Raw genomic sequence first — 19,002 nt, forward strand, 5'->3', positions numbered from 1 at the left:
TTTTTTTTTTTTTGGTCTTTTTAGGGCCTCACCTGAAGCACATGGAGGTTCCCAGGCTAGGGGTCAAATTAGAGCTACAGCTGCTGGTCTATACCACAGCTACAGCCACACCAGATCCCAGCCGCATCTGTGATCTACACCACAGCTCACGGCAACACCGGATTCTTAAACCACTGAGTGAGGCCAGGGATCAAACCCACAACCTCATGGTTCCTAGTCGGATTCGTTTACCCTGCGCCACAACAGGAGCTGCTAATAGGGAATTTATAGATGGTGTAAATTCTGTGTTTTACCTCTCCTGCACTGGACTGCTTGTGTCCCAGATGTTTCTTGCACGTGTATAAGTTCCTTGCCTTTGTTTTTGTCTGGAATATGCCCTTCTTTTTTCTTTTCCTGTTCAATTCATACCTTTTCTTCAAATCTCAATAATACTCTTTTTCGCTGCACTCTTTTGCCCTGGCACTTTGCTCATGTTTCTTTTATGATAGCCATCACTTAAAAAAATTTGATATTTGATGTTTATATCTTCACTGCTGCAGCTTTAGCTTGAGGAGGGTACATAAACTTGGTTTTTACCTACTTTTGTGTTATCAGCTCCTAGTACAGTGCAATAAGCAGTTAGTAGCTGTTGAAGAAATAAATGAAAGAGCTTTAGACTAATCTTGCCAGTGTCTTTAGCTTGAGTAAAACCTTAAGATTTCAGTAAGTGAAGGCATGTAACCATTTCTTTGAAATTCTTAATTTCTCTAGAGAGAGAAACAAGTACTTTCCGATAATGTTTTGATATATCCAGAAGTGTTAACATTTTTGAAATGAGTCATACTACCTACTCCATGACAGACCCACTATTGACGCTTTACTGAGTGCCCTTTCACATGTTAAGCTACGGTGGGTACTGTTCCAGAAGTGCTATCTAACAGCAGTAAAACCCATCTGAGAGAAGAAAGACTCAGAATTCTGTAAGGCGAACCATAAAATACTACAATAAAAGAGGAGTAAATGTGTTCAGTTCTAAATGTAAGCAAGGCAAGGCCAGGGAAATAGTTAACTTCATTCAGTTATGAAAATCAGTGACATTTGCTAGAGCATTTTAATATTATGAGAATGGGTTGATGTCTAGAAAATCACTTTTAGATCCTTGCAAGAAAGGTTGGATAGGCTTCTGAAGAGAAGAAAATAAATTTAAAAATTGTGTCTATTTGTTTATTTCCCAAATAGTAAAACATGAATTTTTACTACTTCATGTAAAACCATTGAGACTGGGCTTGAGGCTAAAAGGGTTTTTTGTTTTTTTTTTCCTTCATATACATCAGGATAATATCAAAGTCTCTTTCAAATATTCATATTAATGTGAAATAAGGATTGTTACATCTTGTAATGTGAGGTTTTCTTTAACATTGCACTATTTCTAGGTAGTCATATAAATAGGATTCATTTCAGACTCTTATTTATATTTTAAAAAATCAAGAAAATTTGAATATAGTGGCAAGCTTGTAAAGCAGATTGCTTAAATAATGTTTAGCCCATTTTTTAAGTTTGTAGCTTAAAGTTTGTTTACTTGACATGTCTTCTCCATCTATCTGGTTTCAATTTTATTTTGCTTTCTTATTTTTTGATTTTGTGGATGGAGTCAGTGCTAGCGTCTTGGAAAGAATCTAAGCCTGCCATTACATCTTTTGATAATGTTATAAACAGGTATTGGCTGTGCATTTCATATCTTTCAAATGGTGTGTTTAGCTCATTCGAAGATGTTAGAGAAAGCAAATCAGGTCGTGGGGAAAAAAAGGATCAAGAAAAGTATCCATAAGCAACAGGAAGGCGAAAGCAAGGAAATATATTTCTTTGGGAGTAACCCTCTCTATTTACAAATGATTGCCTGATGGTTTGGATGTCTGAGGAAAGAAAGAAAGAGCCTGTTCATGTTGATATTAGAGTCTCTAGATTATGTGTTATTTTCTCCACTTTCCCATTTGAAACTGGTTTTTCACCTTATTCAAGAAATCCTAGATTCCAGAACAGAATTTTAGTTAATAGGGAGGGAATAAGCCATAATTTCTAAATCACAGTTTACAGGTTGATTTAGGGTCTGAAGTGTTCGATAACTTTTTTAAAGCTAGTTTGGACCGACCCTGGAATTTGAATTACTGAGAGTACATCAGCCTTTTCCAAGAGTCAAGATCTTATTTCACTTACTGCCTTGCTTTTTTGGTTTCCTTTTATTCCACTAAAATAATCCTTAAACAAAGAATTTCTAAGAAAGCCTATCTGTGATATGGGAAACAATATAAAATGGTTTCTTTTGTGGCTCTAAAAGGTATCAAGGCATATAATATAAACATATTTCGTGTTTGTTTTTATTCCATTCGATCCATAGCCATTGCAACGGTAACAAAGAATGTGTTGTAATAGGTTTAAAGTATCCATGGAGTTGAGAGGGCCACTCTCAGCATTCATGGGTCCATTATTCTGAATTTCATAGATTATACTAGGGTTTCCTGTGTTTGCTGAAACCTGTATTTTAAATAATGTGAAAATAGTACTATTGTGATTTTTAAAAATCTAACTATTTTTATTCTTTGGATTTTGAAGGCAATCCAACATCCAGCAGATGAGAAGTTGCAAGAGAAGGCATGGGGTGCAGTTGTTCCACTAGTAGGCAAATTAAAGAAATTTTACGAATTTTCTCAGAGGTTAGGTAAGTTGAAAGTTTTTGTCATTATGACTTCCCTAGTGAAAAAAAGCAATTATTGATACTAGAAGTTACTTATAATACTTTGTTTACATTGCTGAATGTATATATTATGTAGTAAAGCTTGTTAGACTATAAGATTATAGTCATCCCTTTTGACCACATGCTCTTGAGTATTTTCTCAATCAGTTATATCTTCCATAGGGAAATCTCTGATGCTTTGCAGCCTGAAAGGTCCCGTTACTATCATGAGAAAATCACCTGGTAGACTTTCTCTTCAGTTCTGTAGCAGATCCTTCCCTTATGTGGGAACTCGTCCTTGGGCTTCTGGGTTATTTAGATTTTTATGTTCTGAAGCTCATTGCTGATGACGAGAAGTTCATGTACCTAAAACTGTACAGGATGAGAAATAGGAAGCTAGTGTTGTACGTGAAATTATCTAGGGAGTTATTACGTAACAAGAATTCAAAACCATTTGTTTTTTCCCTTACATGGGAAAAATTACTCAGAAATCAAAATTGTGCCTTTAATATAATGACTAAGCAAAATTGGGGTTCTTGGAGAAGGAGGAGGTAGATGAGGTGAGATTTAGCCATTTGGCTGCTAGTGTAATTTGAAAGAGGTGAATTAGAAGAGCTTGACTCTGTAAAGTTGGGATTGTAGGGGAGGAAAGGTATGGATAGGCATCAGAAATTTCAAACATTTGAATTTAAGTTTTTGACAAATTTTTTCATATAGTTTTGATTTTTGAATCGTAGTAATAATAGGTGTTTTGAGTACATACGTTTAATGGGAAAACCAGTACTTGAAGTCAGGGTCTCAAGCTAAATTTAGACCTGAGATGTTAGTGTGTGTGTGTGTGTGTGTGTGTGTGTGTGAAATCTTTTGGTTGCTTTGGAAAAATCAGTAGCTTAGGCAACAGTTGATGAGTTAATCTGCCCCTCAGTTGGTAAAGCTAAACGGCAGGCCGACTCTGCGCCCCTTAGTTAGGGCACATGCTTTCTAGATTGCAGTAGGTTCCTACTGCATCCTGTTCTTTTATATTTTTCTCTCTTTATATTATATTAACTACTTAGCCATTTGTGTTTGCAACCTCTGCTTTAAAATTGAAATTCTTTTTTTTTTTTTTCTTCCCCAAATGGCCGCACCTGCCACGTATGACAGTTCCCGGGTCAGGGATTGAATGCAAGCCTCAGTTGTGGCAATGCCAGATCCTTTAACCCACTGCATCAGGCCGGAGAATCTCAAACCCATGCCTCTGCATTGGCCCAAGCTGCCACAGTCAGATTCTTAACCCACTATGCCACAGCAGGGACTCCGAAGTTTTGGGGTTTTTTTTTTATGCCCATTTAAAAAAAAAAATTTTTTTTTGCTATTTTTCCTTAGATGCAGTGCACACTAATGCTAAGACAGGTAATAGTTAAGATAGAAGTGTCAGTGTAAATTATCCTCTTTTTTTTTGTTTTGTTTTGGTTTTGTTTTGTTTGGTCTTTTTAGGGCCGCACCCGCAGCATATGGAAGTTCCAGGCTAGGGGTTGAACTGGAGCTGTAGCCACTGGCCTATACCACACCACAGCAACACCAAATCCGAGCTGTGTCTGTGACCTATACCACCACTCACAGCAACACTGGATCCTTAACCCACTGAGCAAGGCCAGGGATCAAACCTGCAACCTCATGGATACTAGTCAGATTCTTTTCTGCTGGGCCACAACAGGAACTCCTTGATTATCCGTTTCTTGCTAGAAATAAGAGTTATAAATTATTTTCTCCAAGCATGACAATCAGTTCTTTCAATCAAGAATTTATGATATCTATAGCTTTAGCTTTGTAACCTCAGAGAGCCTAGGATTTTTCATCTTGGTTATCTTCAATTCTACTTATTTAGAGTTTTTCTTGTGTTGCTCGTTCCTACCTGCTTTTGAAGTTAAATTGCTTTAGATATTGAAGCTTATCTTTGTCTTTTATCATTTGCCAGTAGGAAAAAAAAAAAAAAAAAGAATTGTAAAATAGGCCAAACTAGTCAGACATGTTTTTCTCATATTTTGACTGTTGGAGTTAAATCAGGCTAGTGGTGTGTGTTTAAACACAGGTGTTCTGTTTCATTTCAACAGAGGATATATTAACATAGGTAATAGCAAAAAGCTATCTGTTTTTATTGTCGTGTGAGAGCCTTGAATCTTCATTGTTGTAGTTGAGGGGTTTTTGTAAAGGCATGAGCAACGTACAAATTGAAAATTTGGTGGTTTACTCCTCATCTCTTGGCCATAGTAACCTCGTTCATAATTTCCAGTTTTCTTGCTGACAGGAAACAATATCCTTGTTTGCCTATGATAGGAACTCAGTGTTGAATGAGTAAGTGGTGGATTAATGAAAACATACGTCTGATATATCACATATGTGCTTGGTATTAAGAAGAAGCAGTAATAATGGATTTTAGGCTTTGGAGGCATAATGGCCTGTGTTTGAATTCTGGTGTTTGCTATTAGGAGCTGTGTGGTCTTGGTTACATCATTTAAATTCTCTGAGCTTTGGTATCCTGTCTGGACCTCCAGTCAGTTGAGCTCTCTGCTTTAAGTCCACTTAACCTTTTCGTCTCTTTTCTTCCTACCTCACTGTTGAGCCAGAGATGAGGATAAACACCACAAACAGCACACAGAGCATCTCACAGCCGTGCAGATGCATGCGGCCCTTCAGACTCCCACAGAGAGTGTGGCTTGGCTGGAGCTCTACAAGTAAACCATGGGGTGTCTGCAGAAGGGGGACCCTGATCCCTTGCTAGTTTGCATATTTATAGAAGGGCAGGGAAGGGCTCACTTGACTAATGTGGAAGGTACTGAACTTTGCCAACATAGTTGAACCTTGCTGGCATGGGAACCATCCTGTCCTTGCTTGTTTCAGCCTGAGGCCTTCCCAGTTGAGGCAGCTACCTGAGGGAAGGTTGTGGGATCTGCTTTGTGTATCAGTCTTCCTCCTGTTCCAGGGGCTTCTGGGGGCCACCTCCAGGGGTCATAATGAATGAGTCTATCCAGCACGTTGACACCTTTTCACTAGGCTAAATGTATCAAAATCTACTCAAAAAGTTCTAAAGTGCCCATAATAATTTGGTCTTATCTCTTGGCTGTCTGAAATTCCCCACAGTCTATATCCTTTGGGTTCTCTGCTGAGGATTCAAGGGCTGGTCTTTGACAGTGATGGGTGACAACTGGTGAGAATAAAATGATCTTATCGCTAAAGGAGGCTTCTCTTCCTAGTCATCCAGTCGATCTGCTTTGTGGACTAATCTGTCTTTATTTCTCCCACTCAGTCTCTTCCTTACAGTCTTCCTACGTAGCTTTGGCTTCTGCCCTGGTCAACAGCTAAATTCTTCCAGAATTTAGGGCTTATGTAGCCCACTCATTTCCTCCTTGCCATATACCTTTTATAAGAATCATAACCACATGGTTTTGTTTTAGGAGCTTCATCAGAGATGCCAATCCCAGGAGTTCTTTTATGGCTTAGCAGGGTAAGGATCCAATGTTGTCACTGCAGTGGCTCTGGTTGCTGCTTGGCACAGGTTCAGTCCCTGGTAGGGGAACTTCCGCATGCCTGAGTGTGGCCAGTAAAGAGAGAGACCAATCCCTGTGTCATCTCTTCTTTGACCTCCCTTTCTGAGCCACTTTTGGAACCCTGTCTCTGATTCTCATTTTGTTACAGGGCATTATAGTACTGAATTAGCAAAGGCCCCCAGCCTAATCTAGCTGCTTCAAAGGCAAATAAGCAGTGTATCATCTGGAGTTTCTCTTTTCTGGTAGCTCTGCCATTGAGGACTTTAGCCATTCAGGACAAAAGTTCTCCCCCTGTGGTCATTGGCCATCTCAACTCAGCCGCACGACACGACTCCACCCTTTGAGGTGGGTGTGGGAAATGTCTCCCATTCCCCAGGGTGGTAGAGCACTTTGAATGCTGAAGTTAAACCTGAGTCTTGATAAAATCCCTCAGACTTTATTTTCCCCTTACATTAATGTTGACGCATCAATTGAATATTGGGAAAAGTAAACCATTTTTCAAAACAGCCAAAAATTTTTTTCTTCTTTATTGACCATCATGTCCACTCTTGCACTTCTGTAAGCCAGCCATACTCCCATAGTCTGTAGTTTGTTTTTAAGTGGAGTTTTTTTCTTTTTTGTCTTTTTGTATTTTGTTGTTGTTGTTGTTGCTATTTCTTGGGCCGCTCCCGCCGCATATGGAGGTTCCCAGGCTAGGGGTCGAATCGGAGCTGTAGCCACCGGCCTACGCCAGAGCCACAGCAACGCGGGATCCGAGCCGCGTCTGCGACCTACACCACAGCTCACGGCAACGCCGGATCGTTAGCCCACTGAGCAAGGGCAAGGACCGAACCCACAACCTCATGGTTCCTAGTCGGATTCGTTAACCACTGCGCCACGACAGGAACTCCCTTAAGTGGAGTTTTTAAATGCTACTCTGATGATGTCATTACCCTGCCTAAAAAGTTTCTCCAGGGATGTTAGGATAACAAGGCCAGGGTGCTTCATGTGGCGCACAGACGACGTGCATATTGCTTTAGTCTTAGGTTATGCTCCTTTTTTTTTTTTTCTTTCTTTTTTCTTTTTCGGCTACACCCAAGGCACATGGAAGTTCCTGGGCCCGGGATCGAATCCAGGCTGCAGACGCCTGACCCTTAACCTGCTGCACCACAGCAGGAACTCTTGCCTCTCTGTTCCACCTGTGTTGGTCCTCTTGCAGTTTCTCTTCTGTGTCGTGCTCTTCTCAGTTCAGGATCTGTCTCCACTGTTTGCAGACTCTCGCTCATCCTTAGTGCACAGTCCAGTCTCAGCCCGGATGTCATGCATTCAGGGAGATCATTTCCTGAAGTCTTCAACTAGGTGAGGTCCTATTTTTGTACATTTTCATGGTGCCAGATGGTACTTCTCAGCATAGCTCCCAACTGGAATAAGTTGTCTTCCCTCTGTGTAATTAGGCTCTCTGTGGGGCGTAGGGTGTGTCCTCTTCATCTTTGTTTCCCCAGTGCCTGGCACATATTAGACCACCAATACATCTTCTGACTTTCTATTTAAAAAAAAAAAGATAACTATCATTTAGAGTTACTGTGTGGATTACAAATAATGCCTTTGAAGTGTTCAGCTCAGTACCTGACACATAAAGAGTACTTACTATTGGAGTAATCAATAAATTAATCTTCTATAAGGTTACAGAAGCCTAGTTAGAATGTCGCTTTAGGGAGTTCCCATCGTGGCGCAGTGGTTAACGAATCCAACTAGGAACCATGAGGTTGCAGGTTCGGTCCCTGGCCTTGCTCAGTGGGTTAAGGGTCCGGTGTTGCCGTGAGCTGTGGTGTAGGTCGCAGGCGTGGCTTGGATCCCGTGTTGCTGTGGCTCTGGTGTAGGCCGGTGGCTACAGGTCCAATTCGACTCCTAGCCTGGGAACCTCCATATGCCGCGGGAGCAGCCCTAGAAAAGGCAAAAAGACAAAAAAAAGAATGTCGCTTTATTTGAGAAGCAGTTTATTGGTGGAAAGAATGGGGCTGCGAAATCAGAAACACCTGGCATTTATGAGCTATATCCTTGGGGGTCTAGCTTCTTTGAAATTCAGTTATCCATCTGTAATGCTTATGCCAGAGTTAATGATGAAGGTTAAATGACCGACTGGGTTAAATGCACGATATGGATGTTGTTTTGTAATTGGGTCTTCATAAACGGTAGAGTTAGGTTTTTTTTAGATTAAAGGTTGATGATCTAACGTAAATTTGTTATTAATAAATATTAATCTGGCATTCATTAATGTCAGATCACCATCTAATTCTGTTAAGTTCTTGTTTTCTCTGAGTAGAATCTATCATTGTTTACTGATTCTGTAATCTGTAACTGAATTAGTTTGATATCTGTGTTTAGTTCTTTGAAGTGAAATATCAGTATTTCACTTTTTAAACATAGCATTTATTAACTTGGCATTTCAAAAATATCAGTTGTTTCAAAGGGGGACAAGTTTTATTTATATAATGAGTTAGAATATTTATATTATGGTTCTGAGATACCAAGCTCTAAAACACTCAGGAAGCTGGTTATTAAACTAAATATTTGGTTTCATTTAGTGGCTGAGAGAAAGCACTTGGTGTTTATAAATAAACAGCATGTTCAAAGTATGCCAAGTAATTCGTTCATATCCATTTACAGATTTGCTCCTGTGGTCACAGTGCCACTGAAGAAGTTACTTAGCTGTAGGTGGCAGTTACCATGTCGTAAAAATTAACAGTGTGTAGAATGTGAATGTGTGAGAACTGTCCTTTGGTCCTGGTATTTCATTCAGATTGACATTCTGCATGATTCTGAATTGGGGTTTACAGAAACCAAGTTAGTCTCTTCAGGGTTTTTGTTCTGGTAAACAGTATTCAGTTTGAGTGTTTAGATAATCTGATTTTTAAAGAGTCCTTACTTTTATAGGAATTGAAATCAAAACATTTTAAAATTGCTCACTTTTTAATAAACAAATATCAGAGAGATGCAAACACTCTTTTAATTTTTTTTCTTTTAGAAGCAGCCTTAAGAGGTCTTCTGGGAGCCTTGACAAGTACCCCATACTCTCCCACCCAGCATCTAGAGCGAGAGCAGGCTCTTGCTAAACAGTTCGCAGAAATTCTTCATTTTACACTCCGGTTTGATGAACTCAAGGTAGGGTTGTTCTGCTGGTCCTCGTTGTTACGTAAATTGTGAGTCTTTCCAAGAGCACTAGAAGGAAATGCCTGGAGACCTTGTTAAAAAGTGTTTAAATGCTGTCTACTGGTCCTTAGCAAAAATTTGAAAACTAGATGTAAAAATTAATACAGGTCTTAGAGTTCCCATTGTAGCTCACTGGGTTAAGAATCCAGCTTGTATCCATGAGGATGCCGGTTTGATCCCTGGCCCCACTCAGTGGGTTAAGGGTCCAGCATTGCCATGAGCTGTGGTGTAGGCCGGCAGCTCTAGCTCCAATTTGGCCCCTAGCCAGGGAACTTCCATATGCCGCAGCTGCAGCTGTAAAAAGAAAAAAAAAATTATACAGGACTTTTGATATATTCATAGCAACCAGCAAATTACCCAGTATTCAGTTTTTATTTAATTTTTGTTTAAGAATCATCTCTGGAAGTTCCCTTGTGGAGCAGCGGGCTAACCATCCAGCGTTGTCACTGCAGTGGTTGGTGTCACCACTGTAGCATGGGTTTGATCCCTGGCTCGGGAACTTTGAGATGCCACAGGCACAGCCCCCCAGAATTTAAAAAATAAAAATCATCTCTGAAACAACAGTATTGACCTTTTGTAATTTTTTATTTTTATTTTTTGTCTTTTTTTGCTATTTCTTGGGCCGCTCGCACGGCATATGGAGGTTCCCAGGCTAGGGGTCAAATCAGAGCTATAGCCACCGGCCTACGCCAGAGCCACAGCAATGCAGGATCCGAGCCGCGTCTGCGACCTACACCACAGCTCACGGCAATGCTGGATCCTTAACCCGCTGAGCAAGGCCAGGGACCGAACCTGCAACCTCATGGTTCCTAGTCAGATTTGTTAACCACTGCGCCACTACAGGAACTCCAGACCTTTCGTAATTTTTTAATGCTCATCCCCAGTTTTTCTCAATATTCTTCTAAATAAAAATGTTAAGATATTTTTTCTCTATTTCTTCCACTCCCCCCTTCCCCCTCTCCCTTCCTCTCTCCCTCTTTCTTTCTCCCCCACCCTCCCCCATCCCCATCTGTCTACCTATAAATGTCCTTTTTGTTTTTTTGTTTTTGTTTTTTGGGGGGGATTGTTTTGTTTTGTTTTTGTTTTTTAGAGCCCCACCTGCAGCATATGGAAGTTCCCAGGCTAGGGGTCAAATCAGAGCTGCAGCTGCCGGCCTACACCACAGCCCCAGCAACTTGGGATCCGAGCTGTGTCTGTGACCTATGCACAGCTCCCAGCAACACCAGATCCTTAACCCCCTGAGCCAGGAATCAAACCTGCAACCTCATGGTTCCTAGTTGGGTTCGTTAACTGCTGAGCCACGAAAGGGAACTCCTGAATGTCCTTTTGTTACAAGGAGTCAGTAAAGAAAGAAGGATCAGATGGCACATCAGGAGACCTGAGTTCTAGGCTCTACCACAATAACCAATTTTGAGGAAGGTCCTTTGACTTTCTAGGGTCTCAAGTACCTTGCCTAGAAAACGGAAAACATTACGTCATGGACAACTGTTCTCTTTTGTTACTTTGAGCACAAATGATTTGTGTATAAAATAGACTATTTGACGATTGTCCTGATGACCATACACACACGTGCGGCACACACACATGTGCGCGCAAACACATACACTCTTTTATTATAACAACCCCAAATGAGCGCCTGCCCATTCCTCTTTGTCTTTATTTGGTAATACTATTTTTTGGTTAACAATCTTTCTGTATATTACGTTAAATTAATGAGAAGAAGGGAAGTATATTGTGACTGAAAAACAGTCTGCACAGTCTTCCATGTTCTGTAATGACTGAGGACAGCATGCAAAGAGTCATCTTGGATAATAACAATTTTAGTTCTTAAAATGGTATTAGAAATTGGGGCATGTCAGTTAGTTAAAACTGTATTTAGGAGATCTTTCACTTAATCTTTATACTATCACTATAGTACGTAACACATTTTTCTTTCACAAATATCTTTTTTAGATGACAAATCCTGCCATACAGAATGATTTCAGCTATTATAGAAGAACATTGAGTCGTATGAGGATTAATAATGTTCCAGTAAGTTAATACTTTGAATTAGGGGGTCATAATAATAATTCAACTCTCAGTTTGTTCAGTTTAATCTTTTATTTGCTCATTCGTTCACTCATTCAGATAAAGCCAAAACTAGTAGGAAAATAATTATAGGCAACCACAGCTGTAGGAAGAAAGAGCAAAATGTAGCAAACCATATGGTATTTACCCATTTTTTTCACCCATTTCCTTATCCCACAACTACTTCAGTAAAATTGCTTTTTGTCTGTATAACATTGATACTTACAAATTATTCTCTTTGTGTTCTCATTTTAATTAACTGCACAAAAATTGTGTCGATTTGTGCTTATGAGTTTTTTGTCTCCATAATCTTAGAATGGGGGAATCCTGGAGAAAAATTGCCCTGGGATGAGAGAAATACTAGCATTGGCAGGAAGGGAGTCGTGCGGTCTTGCTCTTGGATCACGTCTGTGTCTGCTCTGACTGTTGGAGAGAATGGCTTCTCTGCCTGCTGCTTGGCAAGCCGAGCACTTCTTCTGGTTCCTTTAGGCTTATTAGCCCTTTGACTTCTCACCTTAAGCTGTTGAATACCCTTTTCTACCTCGGAGATGCCAAATGCCATAAGTAAAACCATAAATAGGAAGAAAATATTTAAATATCTGTCTTCTTCCCTAGATAGTTTCAAGACCATTGTACTAATTGGTATGAAAGACAGGAGATTGCTAGGATCAGCCCTTACCTCAAGTAGATAATTTAATAAAGAAATAGTACATAATTATGTAAGGAGTGTTAAATGGGCTAAGAGGTTAAAAAAAAAAAAAAAAAACCCAAAGGAGACCATTGAATAACTATTTTGTGAGGTGGTTGCTCTAAGACAGGCCTGGATTGGAGGAGAGATTTCTTTTCCATGAACATCTGGTATATGCATTAGTTTGGTTTTGCGTAGACAAGTTCCTGCCATGAGGCTGACCTTCTCTGTCTTTTTATACTCACCATGTGAAATAGAATAAAATACCCAGTCTTCTGCTGCAGCCATCCTGGCATCACTCAAGGCCAAGCCCCTTGGTGTCATCTTTGTACTGCCTTTTATTCTCAATCATTAGAAGTAAATCCAGTCATTGTCAAGTGAGATCTCTCAGATCTCTTCACCACCGCCCATTTCATCTCTTGGTACTTCTGTCCCAGTTGCGGTCACAATTCCCACTCGCTTTTCGGCAGCTATGGTGTAACTGTGCAGAACTTCCTTTCTGACATACGTCTCTGTCTTCTTGGTACCGTCTGCCCACTGCTGTTAGTTGCCTTTATTTAGAAGATGAACTTTATTGTTACCCTTTCTTCCAACACTGTAACTGGCTCCCTGGTGCAGGTAGAAGAAAAAAACTTAAACTAGCATTTAAGGTGCTCTAGAGTCTGACCCCAGCTTTACTTTCCAGCCCTCTTTCACGAGTGGCTGCCCCTTATTATGCTGGCTAACACTGAATTACACTCTCCCAAGTCGTTTGAAAGCATTTTCTTCCTACCAGCTGGATGGAATTCTTACGTACCTGCCCATCGTCACCTGCAAAAGCCTGACTCTTCCATGAGTCCATTTTAGTTTCTTCCGGTTCAACTTAGTCTTTCCCTGACCCGCCCCCTTTTCTGTCATTGCCTCTTTGCTTGTTCTTGTGGTTGCTCAGTGGATACTTAGTGCTCCTCATGTAGCCAGGTACAATGTCAGGGCCACCCTTCTGACTTCCACAGCATGAGGAGTGATCCCTTGTAGACACAGTAGGCAACCCATCAAGGTTTTTTTTTAATTGCTTAATATTTAAAATATTTTTAAAGAAGTTAATCTTTAAAAATTTTTCTTAATATTTTTAATCTATTTTTTAAAAGTATTTAAGTTTTATGTGCACGTGAGGGTCTATAAGAGTGTTTATTAGATTAATTTAACAAGCATTAGATAGGCATCCTGCCTTGGTCCTTTTATATTATTTAATAGCTTATGAACTGATACCAGGTGTCTTTATTTTCCGTACAGGCAGAAGGAGAAAATGAAGTAAATAATGAATTGGCAAATCGAATGTCTTTGTTTTATGCTGAGGCAACCCCAATGCTGAAAACCTTAAGTGATGCCACAACAAAATTTGTATCAGAGGTAAGCCTTGCTGGGAAGTTACTCCTTGTGTTGTTACTCTTCTGCCCATTTCAAGATGGGATCGCACTGCGTCCCCTGACTTTAAATGCCGTCCAAGCTGGTGGACTCGAGTGTGCGCTGAATCTCCTCTGCCCTGGGCCCCCGTGTGCACATCTGCTGCCTGTTCGCAGTCGCCCTTTGGATGTATGGTCAACACCTCAATGGCATCACGACCAAAGTCTGAATTGTTTTTCTCAACTCTGCCTTTTCTCCAGCCTTCCCTTGTAACACTGGACTAGTAAACAACTTCAAGGCTATCATCCTGTCTTTGTCTCACCTCCTATATCCATCCCATCATGCAGTCTTATTGGCTCTTCCTACTGAATACCTGAAGCTAAAAATGTCATTCTTTGCTACCCCTTACTACCTCTCTAGATGAGCCCACCACCTCTCACCTGGACTACTGCATTTGTGCTCTGACGATTCTTATTTCTTCCGTGTGTTTGGTTTGGTTTGGTTTGGGGTTTTTTTTTTTGTTGTTTTGTTTTTGTCTTTTTGCTGCGGGCCGCTTCCCGCAGCATATGGAGGTTCCCAGGCTAGGGGTCTAATTAGAGCTGTAGCCACCAGCCAACGCCACAGCCACAGTAATGCGGGATCCGAGCTGAGTCTGCAACCTACACCACAGCTCACGGCAACACCGGATCCTTAACCCACTGAGTGAGGCCAGGGATCGAACCTGCAACCTTATGGTTCCTAGTTGGGTTCCTTAACTACTGCGCCACGACGGGAACTCCTTCTTCTGTTCTTGACCCACTGCAGGCCTTTCGCCAAAGAGCAGCCAAGTAATCTTAGAAATAAACCACATTCCCTTCCTCCTCTGGTTAAAATGTTTGTAGTGACTTCCCAGTGCACTTAGGATCGAACCCAAGTACCTTGTGGCTCATGGGGCGTTATCTGCACGTTGTGGTTGTTTCCCCAGCCCTAGGATGCAAGTGGCTTCTTGGGCGAAGGGTGGATCTTGGCTGCCTTGCTCATAGCTGTGTCCTCAGAGCTTAGAACAGTATCTTGACGCTAGTGCATTTTATCACAAAGTTAAGAGTAGGAACCAGATTTTAAATTAAAAATTTTTATGTTGTGCTAGATTTTAAATTTTTCTTAGGTAATAACGGTTTTTCACTTTGACTTTTTTTGTTCTCCGTACATTTTTACAGAATAAAAATTTACCGATAGAAAACACCACAGATTGTCTAAGCACCATGGCTAGTGTGTGCAGAGTCATGCTTGAAACGCCGTGAGTATTTGCTAATCCTCTTCTCATTAACAGTCCTGTTGAAATGATCACAGCTATGAACAAGTCATATTTGGAAAGTGGAAATCAAGTATATCTCAAGTACATAATGCTAACATACGAACAAAATCAAACTAATTTGACAGTTTAATGTAAGTTCTGGTTAAGAGTAAAGTATCATTGGTGTTCAGGTGCCTCAGACCAGTCATAGACTTGGAGTTTTCCGGAGGGGAGTCCGTGGTGCTTTTCTGGGAGCAGGGACGAGCTCTGAAGCTCTTCTGCTTATGCCTCTTGCAAACATTCTCATTCTCTTTTCGTAGAGAACTTTGCCTTATTGCCAGAGGGCTAGCATTATTCTCCGTATCCCCTTCTCTCAATTTTAGTTCTGTTGTCTTCCCCCCTCCCCAACCCTAACCTGAATTCTGTTCAGGGTTTCTCCTCTCTCTCGAGCCGTTTATAATGTGTACCACAGTATTTTCTGGCTGGATTTTCCTGTCAGTAGGCAGAAAGAATTCCTCCTGTGTTCATGAATAACATATGGTTTTACAAGATAACTGTAGTTTTTGTGGTGCTTTTTATTTTTAAAAGCACTGTTACAAATCTGTCTCATTGGAAGACGTTGTAGATGTAAGAGAGCAGCTATTCCTCCTCCTCCTCCTCCTCCTCCTCCTCCTCCTCCTCCTCCTCCTCCTCCTCCTCATTGTAGGGAGGAAGGTCCTGGGAAATGAAGGGACTTCCGCACAGTGGCTGACCCCACACATGTGCTTGGATGTCACCATTCTGATTCTTGACTCTTTCCGCTGTGCCATGCTGCCTTCTAGGAGACAAGAGTCCTTTTTCCCAAGTGAGAGAAGAATGTGATTGAAATTTAGGAAATTTAAGTCCAGTAATACAGTGATGTGTGTAGATCAAGTTAGCCCCTGAGTAGCAAATGTACTTGCTCTGTTAAGCTCGTGGCTTCTTTCATCACATTGATGATGACAGCCTTTCAAAGCACCACCCCCAGACTTTTGCTTTGGGGCTACTTTTGATTTCTCTGAAACTGTCTGATCTCTGCTGAGCAAAAGCGGTCATAGACCAAGGGGCATATCGAGACAGGAACAGTATGCAGGTGGTAACTGCTCCACTCCCCGCATTGCTCTGGGAATCTCAGTGCAGAGAAGATGGAGGTATAACGTGAGTGTCCCTTTTAGGTCTCGGTGGGAGACAACTGTGAGCATTGGTCAGCTCCTGAGTTGGTGCTGCGCCTCATCCATGCATGTCTTTTCTGCCCTTCAGGGAATACAGAAGCAGGTTCACCAATGAGGAGACAGTGTCATTCTGCTTGAGGGTAATGGTGGGCGTCATAATACTCTACGACCACGTACATCCAGTGGGAGCATTTGCCAAAACTTCCAAAATTGATGTAAGTGACACTGTAATTCCCAGTCACTTCTGCAAAGAGCTGACAAGCTGCACTCTGTCACGGAATTGAGTGATAATGGTGGATTTCGGTCCCCTCTCCTCTCCTCTCCCAGTATTTCTCATAGCCTGTATACAGACGGAGGAGAATGGTTGAAGGATAATTGTACTGTTTTTAAGAGTATCTCCTTGTAGGGAAACCTCAGTACCCATAAGTCGTACTTCTGCATATTTGGCAATATATGTACATAAATTTTTTTTATTCTGTCCTTTCATTCCTTTGGCCAAAGGCCATTTTAAATAAAGATTTACTTCCAAATGTATATTAAAAACTAGTAGAGGTGCCCCAGTGAAAAAAGCTGAAGACTCCATATTTTCCTTCCTCCCCCACAGTCATAATCATTTGTGGCTGTAGCCCGGGGTTTCTCTACTTTGTAATTTCTCTCCTTACACGCTCACATCTGGTTCTTGAGAATTACAACCAGTACTTGCTGAGAACCGTTTCCCTTTCACAGCTAGTTCAGGCTCTTCGCAGTTCTTGTGTAGATTACTGATTACTAGCCAGTCTTCTTGCCTTCATTCATATGTAAATAGAAAAAAAGTCACAATTCATTGAGTGATTACTGTTTCCCAGGAATTTTTTTTTTTTTTTCTTTTTACAGCCGCACTTGCAGCACATGGAAGTTCCTGGTCTAGGGGGAAAGTCTGAGCTGCAGTTGCTGGCCGACACCACAGCCACAGCAACATCAGACCCAAGCCACAGCTGCAAACTGCACCGCCACTTGCAGCTGCACTGGATCCTTAACCCCCTGAACGAGGCCAGGGATCCAACCCTCATCCTCAAAGAGACTGTATTCGGTTCTTAACCCTCTGAGCCACAGCAGGAACCTCCCTGTCCCAGGAATTTTAGCAATTTCTCTCATTTAACTCTGAAAATACTCCTAGGATGTAGATGTTATTTCCCGTATACGAATAGAGACATAAAGTTTAGAGAAATTTGTGATATAATTGTTAGTGACTAACACACCAGGATTTAAACCCACATCCCTGTGGTTTCCAAAGCCTGTGGTATTTTTACTGTGCTCTGCTTTTTCACAGTAATCAGGCTCAGCTTCCTGGAGTCCCATGGCTGTGGAGCTGGCTTAGGTTTTACTCTTTTGAGAAAGAATGTTAGATTAAAAAATGGATATGTTACCTTTTCTGTTTCCTTTTCTTCTTAGATGAAAGGTTGTATCAAAGTTCTTAAGGACCAGCCACCTAATAGCGTAGAAGGTCTTCTCAATGCTCTCAGGTGTGTATGTGTACAGGTACATGTATATAGAAAAACGTCTGTAAGAAAATGCTTCAAATGTGAATCGCACAAAGGATGTGAGTATAAATGTTCAAGTTAGATGTGTGAAGGTCTCATTTTACTTACTGATAATCTTGCTTTCCAGTATCGGTTACTATATTTTTATAGTGTGTGTGTGTGTTCGCACGCGCGCGTGTGCATACCAAGGAAAATAGCTTCATTTATTTGCTAAAGAGTTTGGCTTTCACTTGTTGCCCCTCTTGAAGCAGGGGTTGCTTATTTTTTAATAAAAGTAGTTATAAATAAAATTCAGAAAACAGGAAAATTTTAAAAATAAGGAAGTAATGAAACTTCCCTATTTTGAAATAAACCACTTTTAACATTTTGGTTATATCCTTCCAGAGTTTTTTTTAACACTTGTATGTAGTCATAGCTCTATATAATAGTTATCGTTTTATAAAATAATATCATACAGACTCTTTTATAACTGCCCTTTTCCCTTAAAATAGTATAATTACATTTCTATGTTCATAAGGCAGATTTCTTATTTTTGTGCATTTCCCGTAATAATAGTAGTCCGTCATTATTCGATGTCTTATCAGCCTAGGCTTTTTTTTTTTTACTTTTTTAGGCCACATCCACGACATGTCTAAGTTCCTAGGCTAGGGGTCAAATCAGAGCTACAGCTGCCCCCATGCGCCACAGCCACAGCAACGTGGGATCTGTGTGACCTACATCACAGTTCATGTAACATGGATACTGGTTGGGTTCATTTCTGCTGTGGCACAGTGGGAACTCCTCAGCTTCACTGATTTCATTAGTAAAGCTCCTAAAAATCCTGATACATTTTAAAATGAAAATCTCAGTACATTGTAACACCTTAACTACAGAGATTTAATTGGTAGTATAATTTCCCTAAATAAAAGATGATTTACGGACTTCCTGACATTGCTCAGTGGTTAATGAATCTGACTAGGAGCCATGAGGTTGCAGGTTCGGTCCCTGGCCTCTCTCAGTGGATTAAGGATCTGGCGTTGCCCTGAGCTGTGGTGTAGGTTGCAGACACGGCTGGATCCCAGTTGCTATGGGTCTGGCGTTGGCCGGCGGCTACAGCTCTGATAAGACCCTTAGCCTGGGAACCTCCATGTGCCGCAGGTGAGGCCCTAGAAAAGACAAAAAGACCCCTCCCCCCAAAAAGATAATTTGTTCGTTACTTGATTATTTTGTGTTTGAACACAAAAATTATATGAACACAGAAATATTTATTTACTGACTTTTTGAAGTGCTAAGCCATCTTTGCTTCTAATTCCAGTGCATTGTAGTTCGCTTAATAGAGTAAAATGATTTCCAGTTGAGTATTATGTTCCCAACTTGTTTTATGAGCAAAACAGATTATTACTCTGTTTGAATACTTACTTAGTCACACCTGGTACGTCCTAAAGCAAAATCTAGGCTGTGTCGTTTCAACTGCAT

General features: G+C 40.8%; 1 protein-coding gene across 24 annotated transcripts in view; it reads left to right on the forward strand.

Moving 5' to 3' along the window:
* The window catches only part of FAM49B (family with sequence similarity 49 member B), a 167,259-nt gene that overhangs the window by 141,968 nt on the left and 6,289 nt on the right, over positions 1-19,002 (forward strand). For all 24 annotated transcript variants that reach the window (XM_021088605.1, XM_021088623.1, XM_021088609.1 and 21 more), the window contains 7 exon segments: positions 2,590-2,695; positions 9,242-9,378; positions 11,380-11,457; positions 13,454-13,570; positions 14,761-14,840; positions 16,116-16,242; positions 17,459-17,529. In XM_021088605.1, coding sequence (XP_020944264.1) covers positions 2,590-2,695; positions 9,242-9,378; positions 11,380-11,457; positions 13,454-13,570; positions 14,761-14,840; positions 16,116-16,242; positions 17,459-17,529 — 716 coding nt within the window.

This window comes from Sus scrofa, chromosome 4 (assembly GCF_000003025.6).
Source record: "Sus scrofa isolate TJ Tabasco breed Duroc chromosome 4, Sscrofa11.1, whole genome shotgun sequence".
NCBI classification, from domain to species: Eukaryota; Metazoa; Chordata; class Mammalia; order Artiodactyla; family Suidae; genus Sus; species Sus scrofa.